Source organism: Spinacia oleracea, chromosome 4, assembly GCF_020520425.1.
Source record: "Spinacia oleracea cultivar Varoflay chromosome 4, BTI_SOV_V1, whole genome shotgun sequence".
Taxonomy (NCBI): domain Eukaryota; kingdom Viridiplantae; phylum Streptophyta; class Magnoliopsida; order Caryophyllales; family Amaranthaceae; genus Spinacia; species Spinacia oleracea.
The window spans coordinates 139,221,922-139,235,047 of NC_079490.1; the positions used below are offsets into that span (position 1 = coordinate 139,221,922).

The following is a 13,126-nucleotide window of genomic DNA, read 5'->3' on the forward strand; positions in this document are numbered from 1 at the left end:
CTCGCTGTCGCAGCTGCTTGCTAGGTATACGCGCATGGCACGAGGGCATCCATCGATGCCTCGTCGCCATCGCTCGTTGATCATAACAAAGCGCTGGAAGACGCGCATGGCTCGAAGGCCATCGCTCGCTGCCTCGACGCCAGGGCCGTCTTAATCATTTCGAAGGCCCTGTTCTAATCTTAAACAAATCTTTAAAATGGGGCCCTAATATTTAAAAAAAAAAAAATGCGATAATCAAAATATTACTTTACAAGTATTAAAATTTTATTCCTACAAATTTAAATAAAAAACGTAAAAAGAACTTTATTTAACATTTAAATAAAGTCCCAATACAACCCAACAATTATTTAAAGAAACAATAAAACACATAATAATAATAATAATAATAATAATAATAATAATAATAATAATAATAATAATAATAATAATAATAATATGCAATTGAAAGTAAAAGATGGCACGACGTAACTTGACTGCTTGCTCCAGTGCTCCTAATCTTTAGCTTCAAAAAAAATGAATTAATGCTAAGCGATAAATCGAAATTACAACAACAAAAATAATAGAAAACTACAACATTAAAATAAATCATTACATAAATAATTCATAAACCGATAATTATGTTTGATAAGCACAAAATTAAGAAATTAAATAAATTAAGAAATTTTTTTGTAAAATTGTAAGTAATAGGAAATAAAAATAGCTAAAAAAATCCAACCTTTTTGTGAGATAAGCATTAAATAAAGAAAAAAAATTGTAATTTACAACCATAAAAATTGTAATTAACATCAAATTAAAACCATAATAGAACGAAATTAAGAAGAAAAAATGTAATTTCATTAACTGATAATTGATAAATTAGATACCTTTGCCTCCGCAATTCTTGTTCTTCATCTTCAAAAAATCCCTAAATCTCACTCCTTTCCAATTCTAAGCAAATAGAGGATCCAAAATATCAATCGAAAATTGGAATTGCCAAATTGTAATAATAAATCGGAGAAAGAAAAATACCCAATCTGATTTTTTGGTTTGTTGGTCGAATTGAATATATGATGTGAAAATTCAGATGAATTTTTTATTCTTCCGTCGAAATTCAAATGTGTTTAATGTAAATTGTTGGGAATATGGAAGGATTGAAAATAGATTATTGAAATTGGCAATGCGGAATAATATCGGAAAGAATTAGTAATTTAGGGAGATGTATCTTGATAATGGAGATTGAATTGAAGATGAATATTGGAATGAGCGTGAATCAAGGAATTAAGCGTGGGGAGTTGTGTTGTTGAATAGCCGACTGATTAGAAGCATATTTATTTATTTATTTATTTATTTTAATATGTATGTTGGGCTAAAAAAATGGGCCCTTGTTTTTTTGGTAGCCCTGTGCTGTTGACCAGAATGCACAGGGCCACCACCGGGCCTGCTCGACGCCAGCGCTCGTTGGGCGTGTGCACGTGTTTCCCTCTCGCCTTGCTCGATCACGCGCACAGCACAGACTGCACAGGCCTTGTGCCCGCGCGCGCATGCTCGTGCCTTGCTCGTTGCCTAGTACCGCATGGACGACGAGCTCCCTTGCTCGTCGTCGCATGCCCGCACTATGCAACACCCCTTAAGGGTAACACTTAGCTTTCATTGCTTGGTGCGTGCAAGATTGTGAACGATTCATAAAAATCAAAACTTTTATATTTAAATTTAACGACAAATTAATAACCCATATTAATTTCACTAAATTTATGCGAAAAATCGAAAATTTATTGGTCAAATTAATTTCCGATTACATTATTTCTTAGGGATTAAAATCTAGGTCATAAAATTTAAAAAATTTTCAACTTTAACAAATTTTATGGTGGTTTTTAATCATAGGATCCTAATTAAATTATCAATTAACTATGAAAATCAAAACAAATTCTAAATTATTTGAAATTCAACAAATTAATTGTAATTACAAATTAGGTTGTATAATTAACAAAATTAGACCTTAAAATTGTTAAACATATACAGTAGGTCAATCATAAATTCAATATTTACATACAACATTCGCAAATATTTAATTTAACATCATAAAAATTACAAATTTTGCATTCGAAAAACTAAAACCTCCGAAAATTCATAGTTAGGCTTCGAATTTGGGAATTCTGGGTTCGACATCAAATCTTTGATTTTAGTCAAAATTTTGAAACATCGTTTACATGCGAAATTCACTATAAAAACATAAGATTTCGACCATTATTGACAAAACTGCTGACAATCATGCGAACATATAATCAAATAATCGCACAAATTTGCAATTAATTAAAATCACGAAATTAATCACCCCTTTAATTCATTGCAAATTTATTAAATTTTATCAATGTTAACTACAATTGATTATGGAATTAATTAGAGGCTCGTGATACCACTGTTAGGTTATGAATAATACAAACAATATTATTCATGCGGAAAAACCATAAAGCCAAGAATTCAAATTAATTGCCACATAGTCAATTAGCATAATTTAGGTTACATACAATGTGATGCATGCCTTCCCTAGTTGCTCCCGAACCGAACAAGAACAAGTCTTTAGAGCTCCAAGTGTTGCCCCTCCGTAGAAAGTCCACAGCACGTTCGGATCCGCTTTAGGTTCAACCAACTAGGATATTCACTAAGGTTTTATGCACTCGGGTTAGGCTATAAACTATGTTCTCCCTTGAACACACTCTAAGTAAAGAATATGATATATGGGTTGTTAAATTATGAGGGCTAGCCTCGTATTTATAGAGTAGGAAATAAGGAATTTGAATCCCACTAGGAGAACAATTACCAATCTTATTAGGATTGTAATTATTAATCAATTAGAGTTATAGGAATAATTAAACTCCTAATAATCCAATTCTAGTAGGACTAGGAAAACAAAACTTAACACCCAAGTTACTTGGCGACTAAGTAATCGGACAAGGCTTAGACGCACGCCCACACGCAGGCACGAGGCCCACGTTTGGCGCGCGCCTGACCAGGCCCAAGCGCGCCTTGCAGTTGGCCTTTGGCCCGTTGCTTGGTGCGGCTTGGTCGCTCCTCGCCCACGGCCTGCCGCGGCCCATTGCTTGTCTGGCCCATCGCACAAGGTTGGGTGTTGGTGCTGGGCTTCGCACCCAGTGATGTGCGCTCGCCTTTTGCTTGTCGAGCGATGGGCCGGCTCGCTTGTCGGCTTGTCGCTCGTCGAGTTTCCGATTCGTTTTCCGATTCCGGAATCTATTTCCGTTTCGAAAAAATATTTACGTTTCCGTTAATATTTCTGATTCCGGAAATAATTTCCTATTTCGATAATATTTCCGATTCCACTAATATTTCTGTTTCCGGCAATATTTCTATTTCCGATAATATTTTCCGATACGAACCATGTTTCCGTTTCCGGCAACATCTACGACTTGGATAATATTTATATTTCCGTCATGAACCATATTTCCGTTTTCGGCGATATCTTCATTTCCGGAATATTTTTTTACTTTGCCTTTTGACGATTTTAGCTCCCACTGGAACCGAGATCCGTTATTTCCGAATGATCATAAATAGAGTACTTAATGAATAATATATTCACTTAAGTACTTGATCTGTTCACGTACTATTTTTGTGACCCTACGGGTTAAGTCAAGAGTAAGTTGTGGATTAATGTTATTAACTCCACTTGAAATGAAGTGGCCTCTAGCTAGACATTCAGTTCACTTGATCTCACTGTATTATTAACTTATTAATTAATATTGAACCGCATTTATTAGACTTAGCATTAAACGCATTAAATGCAAATTTGGACCAAGGGAATTATTTCCTTCACATTTTGTTAAGGACTTAGCTAGGGATTACCTTTCAAAAAAAAGAAACAATAATTTTTCCCTTAAATTGAATGGCACATAAGCATAAAAGTTCCTTGACCTAAAGAGAAGCAAAGAGTATTTAGGGATCGTTGGTGAATCCTTATTAAGGTCCTTAACAATCTCATTGGTACAACATAGTAAAATATAGATAGCGATCACGAATTCATGTTGCTATAAGTTTTTGTCTTTAAACCCTAAAGCCTTGGTAGCTTCCACCCAAGAAAAGAGCAGCCAACGACTCGCTGGCAACCGATATCTGCCCCTTAGGTTGTCGGCGAGTCTTCTTTACAAGAACAAGGCTTCCGGCTCTGAGTTTTACAATCCCGTAGACCAGAGATAGAAAACTGAACAATGAAAGTGATAGGTTTTCGACCGGGTTTGGCATTGTTCTCCCTCCCTTTCATTTTCCACAGAGGAACTTCTATCTCAAGGTGAATGCTTTCCTTGAAATTTAACCTATATTATACTCTGATTTCTCTGAAAATGGTGTAGAATTTTTGGTTAGTCAATTGAAGAGGGTGAGGATTTTTCATACTTATTTGGGTATTAGCTTGTGTCGGAGTATTTTCTAGCGTACTTTCAAAATTTCAATTGTTTATTAGTCTTTAATCTTTATAAGTTTTCATAAATAGCTTTGTGGATCTTATTGAGGATTTTTGTTTATCTCACTTTGAAGAGGAGGATGTTTCTTCTAGCGATTTGATTCAAATAATTAGTCAGTTAGAAATTCCTATTGGGGTTCTAAATTTTGTTAGAAGGTTGAAAGATGAGGGAAACAAGCTACGCCAAGCAAAGTACTGGCTTGGTTATCAAAAATTACTCCTTTTCACTCATCTTGTCATTTTTTTGGTTTTATAATGATGAGGATAAGTCAGTTTTTTTGGACCTTGTTGTTGTACTTAATCTAAATTTGGGTGCATGTTTTATCAAGGATAAAGACTTTGAAAGAGTGGGTCAATTATGTTCGATGGTGTTGTGTTATGATACTACTAATATGAAAGCTTACTATACAAGGGAAATGGCAGATTTTGAGGTCAAAAAACCTGACTTATCTTTCATGGACCTTGCACAAGCACTGAAAATTGTTCCGGAAAATGGAGAGTTTCAACAAAAACTTAAGGTGACATCTTTATTGATTGGTCTCCAGATTTTGTTGATGACGCTCTTGAAGTAGTAAGAGAGGATGACATATTCAAAGACTCTATCTAAAACGGGAAGAAAAAAGAAAGAAAGGAGAAAAAGGAGAGGGAAAGGAAGGAGATCAGAGTTTTTGTATGTGTCTTGGTGTGGAAGATGACACCAAAATGGAAAAGAACGTTGTGGACAAAGGACCCAACGTTGTTCAAAACAATTTAGTTCTGAAGTCAACTTCAGAAACAAAATAAACTCAAATCTTACAGGGTCCTGTTTCCCGTTTTCAAATTGAAAACGATATGAGACATTTTTGGATCTCGCTTCTTCAAAGTATGATGTGATTTCCAGTTGAAGAACTTTACATTACTAATGTTCTTCCCAAAAGGTTATGATTAGCATCCGATTTCTTGATCCTTCAAAGAAGATGGATCGTAGTGAAACTCGTGAAGTTAATACACCGATGGAGATTAGTCACCCCTGTTGAAGGGCAAGATAGGTGTGAAAAAACTCCGCAAATGGTTGACAGAGCCACTAGTATGGCAACTCTAACACCATCTTATGAAGCTACGCCGAAGATCCTTCTAGGTGCATCAGTCCTTCCCCCGTGAAGTCTATTGTTCGTTATGCCGCTTATTCATCTAAAGAAATGAGGAAGACCGTCTCTTCTCGTCGCTAAATGTTTAGAAGAAAATATGGTACTCTTAAAAGTAGATGTCCCTCTGTTTTTACTAACTCTTGATTTTGCAGGATGAGTGTTGGTTCCAAAAGAAGCTCGTCTTGCTTTGCGAGAGATACTTGGTATCCTACTCGTAAGACTCGGTATGGCCCGCCCCCCGTGTTTTAATATGTAACTAGTTTTTGGGCCCGGGCTACTCCCCGGGTTATTATATGTATTATAGTTATGACTTTATTTGAAACTATGACTGAGTAATTCTTTGAATAAATTTTCTTATGTATATATTCTCTTTTGAAAATGTAACACGCAATTTAGCCCAATGGTCAAGTCTTTATTGTTTAAACTTGAGGTCATGTGTTCAATTCCTACGCTAATCATGTTTCAATTTTTTATGTGTAAAGTATATATGTATCTGAATGGCGTGTAATGAAACTCTTTAGCAGAGTGCCACATGGCAGATAAACCTTAATATAATTAATCACCTTTTAATATATAGTATAGATAGATAGATAGATTTGTTTCTTGATTAATATATGACGTAATTTGTCGGTGTCAAAACAAAACAAAAACAATATCATTGTTTCCATTCTCCTATTGAGACTTACGCATAATATCTATACTATATATTAAAAGGCGTTTACAATCAAGTTCATCTTCCACGTGGCGCTCTCCCTCTTCCTTCTTAAAGAGTGGTACTCCATGCATTTACATACAATAAAAAAAATAGAAATATTGTTTATGTAAGTCTCGAACCCTTGACCTCAGATTTCAAACAATAAAGACTTATCCATATAAGCATTTAATCACGTTCTTTTTATGTAATGGCATAAATATGATTTTTCATGTAATGACCCGGGGCATCGCCCGGAATAAAAAACTAATTTTGATTTACAAAGAGTCTCAAAAGGATAATGAATTTCACTTGATTCGATCTCAAGTCTTGAATATCATCCCCCAGTACTTTAAGCCACTAAGTTAGCTAGCTGATCACCTACGAGATTTTCACGTAAATGCTTGTGTATCTTATTATCTTTATTTTTTTTTTGACAAAAGTGTATCCTATTATCTGTTACTTTTTTTGTTAAGTGTCCTAATATTCTTGCCTATTAATTTGTTAAATCTTATGATTGGTTATGATTATCACATCTTATGACTCAAGCCAGGCGTAAGAGATCCATATTTGCTTCTGTAGCTCATACATACGTACATTATTGTTTTCCTTGCCTACTTTCCCAAACAAACTGTGACACTTATGCTAATTAGAGTCATCAAAGATCATATTGTCATGAGGACTATATATATTGCACATTTGCACAAACCGTTACTACTTTCTGAAAACGTGATAACTTTTTCCGAACATTCAGAAAGAGTATACATGGCTTGTTTCTGATCGATCGAGTGGAGTGAGTATATATATTACCATACTTTTTCCATAGCGCTCTCGCTAAGCAGAATCTTAACAGTGGACTAGCTCAAATCAGTCACAAACTCACAAAGACTAATAAGGTTTAGGAAACCACTAATAATAGAACTAATTACATGTAAATGGAGCTTTATTTCATATACTTCCTATCTCAGAAGTACTAACAAAAAAAAAAACTATGCATGAGAAGAAGTAACCGAGAAAACAAAGCAGGGGTTTAAACTGTAGGCCTAGATAGTAGATATACAACAAACTATTATTTCTCTTATATGTTAGTTCTAAACATTAAACCCTGCAATACACAGTAAATACAACCATGACGAACATCTCTTCATGAATCAACGATGGTCAGAAGTTCCATAGTCTTTCATACAGAAACTCTTCGTCAGCAAAAAGAATTTCAAAGAGAAACAAAAAAGAAGAGTTACTTCTATTTCCTGTCTCTGATTCTGTATTTCTTTGTATCTGTAAGATCAATGCCAAGCTGAAGCAGAGATCAACATCCTGTCTTTCCAACCTAAAAGCATAGCACCATCCTTCTCCACCAACGTATAGTGTTCTGAGTAACACCCAAGTAATCCTCTTATCACTGAGTTCACATACGTGCTTAAAGGGTATTGCTCGAACCCTGCCATTGTAAATCTCGATTTCCATTTCCCAAAAAGCTCATGACGTTCCACCCTCTCTTTTCCTTCACAAGCAATGACATTGACAATGTCTTTAGCCAAGCAGTGTTGCTCCACACTGATCCGCTCCTTCCTATCTCGAGGCATTGTCACATCGATAGACTCAAACATGGCGGAATAGTAACTGAGTGCTTCTGTGAACCTAGTCAAGAAAGGTGTAGTATTGGTATTTGACTCTTGCTCAACCAAAGTGGTTACCTTTGGACCAAGTGATTTCACCATTCTAAGGAGACCGTCCCTTGGGTTGTTCACATCAACACTTTCATCAGGAGTGTGGTGGAGTTGTAGTGGGAAATTCACTGCTAATGCTTCACCAGGCCTTACATCAAGCATTTCCCTTGTCACTTCAGGAAGAAATACGGGTACCGCATGAAACTCAACGGGTATTTTGTATTTCTCAGAGAGAGATGCTAACCGTTTTCCAACCGCCTCCAAACTTGAACCTCGAGCATACTGAGAAACGGGATCATCGATTCCGGTAATTCGCACATAAGGGGCCCCACCAGGTCTTGCAGCCAGAGCTTGCAAAAGTGTCAACCATTGAGTACCTTGAGCAATCTGGAAATCTATGATGTGTATGCGATCCTCATTTCTGCATGCTTCCGCTATAGCTCCATTTGCAGCCATGTAGCCAAACTTGAGATAAGGGCATATTTCATAGAGGATGTGCATGTAAGAAAGCAAATCCTTTCCAAGAGGCTCTTTACATCTAAGAGCACGGTAAATGTTATTTCCAGAAGATCCTTTCCTTGCTATTAGACCTTCAATCATATAAGCACCAAGACGCTGTATTGGTTGTCCAGAGATTGAGACCTCTCCCCTTGCTTGTTCAACTAATTTCTCAAAATCCTCCATTCTGTTTTCTGATAATGCCCTTGCACATTCAATTAACAACTCTTTTAGATTCCCAGATGGAATTTTAAGTTGCTGGATTTCTTCTTCCACTACCTTATGCCGTTTCTCACTCTGACCTGAGTCTGAAGAAGATGATGTCTGATGTTGACCCCCGTGTGAACCCTGTGTCTCCCGGTTCCGAGACCCCAATCTCTGACTTGGGATTTGGGGTTGCAGGCTTCCTCCTCCTATTGTTTCATCACCCATAAGAACAGTCTCTAGCTCCTGCAAAGCATGCTTCATATTCACTTCATATTCTGTTTTTTGAGAGATCAGACTCCCGCTTAGAACAGTACTTTGATGAGAATCTTCTGAAGGACTTGAGTTCAACCTCTGATAGTAACTCGTAGACTCAAGGGGCGAACTACAACAAGGGTTTTTCCCTGAGAGACTCTCACTTGAGGTGTTGTGCTCTTGGCTATCACTCAATGTAGTGGCAGTATCACAATCGAAATGACTCGGGAATGGTGAGATTGGAGAGTTTCTGAAACTCAACTTCCAAGCTCCAAATGGCCTGTTTGAAACTGCTGAAGAAGTATGCTGAGAAGATATATAAGATGAGTCGGTACCAGTAACATTGTACCCAAAAAGCTTGTGGGAATCCATGCTATAGCATTAGCTATAGCTCTTGTATTTATTACCAGCTAATCTAGGCTTCCCTTAATTAGGTAAAAGAGAAAAAAGGGGAACTTCCCTGGATCAAAAGCTTCCTTAAGCTCTAATACCGACCTGTAATAACAGGAAGCACAAAATGAGAAAAACTATCAACTGTTTGAAGTTTTACAAACTTTTATATCGGGTGGTTTGTGTCATAAAAGTTAAGCAATGGAACCAATTAGTTAAGCAATTAAAGCGGTCTTTCAGTTAGGCGGTCTTACACAAAAGTTGTCGTTGAAGTTTTAGCAGAGCTAATTACTACAAACACAGTATCGCTCAATATGGTAGTCATTCTGTTTACGGGGAAAATATAGTTTTGAAATGAACTTCAATAAATGTAATATTGACTAAGAATGCGAATTTCCAATGAGAACTACACATACAATCAAGAAAACTTCACTAACAGAACAAAAACCATTATTCACTTAGTCAGACTCGTAATACCATTAGCAAATCTTTTTTCTGTTTATGCTTCCCAATAGAAATTTACTGACCAAAAACACAGCAAAACCGTGAGAATGATATGTTAAATAGCAGTATAGAAACAAGCAAGAGTATTTTATTGACAATTTAATCAGCTGCTGTTAAGATTCTTTTAGTTGAAAACCAGCTTCGGACTTCAGAATCAAAATCAGTGTTCTCCTAGAACAATTGACTAAAAAGTAAGAACACTCAGGTTCAGAAACCAGAACCTTACAGCAATTCCTACCCAATAAGTGTTTTATGCCACACTCAAAACAGACCTTGCTAAAGACGGAGTTTCATGGAAGGCACTAGGTTGATGGTTTTACCTTATGTTTTAGCCCTTTTGGTAGATATATGATGAAAATAATAGATTCTCTTTCTAGCTTCTGTAATGGGCCAGGAGTTCAAGAATGCGAGAACCATTCATGATCCATCACTCTTTCACCTAAGAAAAAAATCGAACATTTCTACAATTTCTATTCATTTTTTATGTTTAATAATATCTCAATATCACCAACTAAACATGTTTTGCTAATCATGGAACTACAATATACTTTTTTCCCCTCCTCCTACCCATATATTCTACTCTATACTGTCATCTTCCCTATTTTCGGCTATTACAACCTAACCACTTAAGATGAGTAAGCTCTAATCTCATATGAATATATCTTTACTCCCTCCGTTCCTAAAAGATTGCCCCATATACCATAAACGGATTTCCCTATTTGTTTGCCTACATACAGCCATCCCTTATTTGATTTGTGTTCCACACATTTCTCACCTCACGCACTATTACTTAATTCAACTTAAAGACAAATATATCAACCACTTGCTTTTGAGCAAACCCAGTTCTTAATAAAGTGAATAAAAACATTTGATGCAATCTTTTAGAGACGAAATACCAAACTCTTAAAAAAGTGAATAAAAATATTTGATGCTATCTTTTAGGGACAGAGGGAGTATATGACAAGGAACACAATCTGATCAAGATTCTTATAAGATTTTTGATATCTCAAGATAAATTACACAATATTATACCGAGTACTTCACTAATAAGGTAGTCAAAGGAACTCATCATTTGATCATTTCTCCAATCTAACCACACCTACCCCAACCCATAGAAGTATGAACACACCTCATCCAATTTTATGAAAAACTTAATAAATTCATATGTTAAAGACTTTTCTAACAAACATATTCAAAATATTGCACACCCCTCTGAACAATAAGCCAATGGGATGAATCATATACCACAAATTGCCAACACCTACAACTCAATTAATTAGAAATACACACTCGTATGATTATTCCGTCCGGATTTAGTGGTCATATTATTGATTCAAATTACACTACCAATGTGACTATCAATACCTAGCAGAAAGAGTACAGTTTTACAAGAAAAAAAACTGTCAATACAATTTGCGAAATTATCAATACACAAAAACCAAATTCATTAATTCTACAGAAATAACCATCTGGGTAAAGCAAAGAACACATTTTCTGGTTAACTTTGTATTCATTATGTTTCAATTTTATACTCTGTTCCAAGAATTGAACTCAAACTTACTACACAAATTGGTCACTAAATTCAACTTTTTTTTTTTTTTTTTTAAGCAACAACTCGTAATCAAAAAAGTTCAATGTTTAACAAAGATTCCCATGCAATTAACAAAACAATCAATACCTAGTTGATAAAAAGAAGCAAAAAAAAAAAACAGATTAAATAATTTGGGTCAGCAAATTAAACAAGCATAAATAACTCAAATTAGATTATTAAATTGACAAGAAGAATAATTAATTAAAAGAGAAGTAGTCCGTACCTGAAATTGGAGGAATACAAGAAGGATTGTGAAGTGTGAAGCAAACTACAAGAGTCAAAATATGATGTTGAAGTAATTTGACTGGGAATTTAAAGAGTTTGGCAACAAAAATAAAAAAAAATAATAAGATGTTGGAATTTGGAGAGGGTTTCAAAATGAGAAGTAACGGAAGTTTAAGGTTATTTATATGAGAAGAAAGGTTTAAGAATTAACGGAGGACTGGAAATGTGACCGCCGACCACACGTTGGAGTTGAAGACTAGATATATCTCACCACCTTCCTTCGTTTCTTTCCTACGCGCCTTGCTTCGGATCATGCTTTTTCTGGCTGGCAACTGGCAACTGGTAACTGGTAAGTGCTCATTTTTCTGAGTGACGGGTCAGTTGTTCGAAATTGTTCATTTCATACCCGGGTATATTTACGAGTGTATTATTGTTTAATTAAAACTTAAATTTTTAAATGAGTAAAAACATATATGGTTAGATGTAGACCTGTCAAACGGGTCGGTTGGATCGGGTTCGGGTTAATTCGGGTTAGCCACTTTCGGGTTCGGGTTTACAAATGCTTGTTCAAGATCCATAACTTTCGGGTTCGAGTCGATCCAACGGATTCAGATTTTATAACGCCTATTATATTTTTCTTAATTTAGGTAAAAAATTATACAAAATTTGGTCACAAATTTTCCTACAAAGTTTATATTTTAGTCAAATTCAACCATAAAAGGGCATATAATTCAAACAAAAATCATATTATTACATCCAACAATTGTAACAACAACGTGTTTACTATACTTAAAATTCCTCACAATCTCATTTATTACTATAAATTTAATGATTTTCAATCAGTCGGGTCAAAAACGGATTCGGTCGAATTTTAACCCATTACTTTTCGAGTTTCTCAAGCGGGTTACAGGTCACAAAATCTTGTTTAAGACCCATTATTTTCAGATCTGTTTTCGTGTCGAGTCAGATTTTTTACAGGTGTTAGATGTACTTTGAACACCAGTTCGTATAAAGATTTTCATTACTTTTTGTGAACTGGGAGTCAGCATTTCATGTCGATTTCTACCTTTTAACTTTCTATTTATTCAATGAAGTAATTTGGTACCACAATCCTTTCATGGTAAATTGGTACGGTTTATACTTTATAGCTCTCGATTTGGATTTAGTGGGTTGAAGATTTTATCATAGTTTGAGTTTGGATTCAATAATTCAAATAAAGTACCCCTCTGTCCTTTTTTGCCCCGTAGCTAAAATGTATTCCCTCTATTCTTTTTTTTCTTTTTTTAGTATATCGTTATTCAACACCCGTGTTAATTGCTAAAGTTGTCCGTATTTATTGTGTAAAAATACAGTTTTGCCCTTATGAAAAACAACCCACAATATGTTTCACCCCTCTTTCACCGCTCCCCCCTTCCTCCGGAAGCCATTAATAATAATAAATCGCAGCACGGAGATCACACCTCTGATTGGCTTCGTGCGGTCCCCATATCAGGTTTGGGACAGACGATGAATGCTAAGGCTTAC

General features: G+C 35.6%; 1 protein-coding gene across 1 annotated transcript; it reads right to left on the bottom strand.

Annotated features, from left to right (window-relative positions):
- Nucleotides 1-7,190: 7,190 nt before the first annotated feature.
- Nucleotides 7,191-11,982, bottom strand: LOC110776112 (chitin-inducible gibberellin-responsive protein 1). The gene is made up of 2 exons (XM_021980671.2): nt 11,601-11,982; nt 7,191-9,387 (listed from the first exon to the last, which is right to left on the bottom strand). Exon 2 carries the CDS (start codon nt 9,262-9,264, stop codon nt 7,552-7,554), a length of 1,713 nt encoding a protein of 570 aa, XP_021836363.2. The 5' UTR covers nt 9,265-9,387; nt 11,601-11,982; the 3' UTR covers nt 7,191-7,551.
- Nucleotides 11,983-13,126: the final 1,144 nt, after the last annotated feature.

Coding starts and splice junctions, on each gene's coding strand:
- LOC110776112 (XM_021980671.2), bottom strand. CDS start 9,264: ATGGATTCCCACAAGCTTTTTGGGTACAATGTTACTGGTACCGACTCA.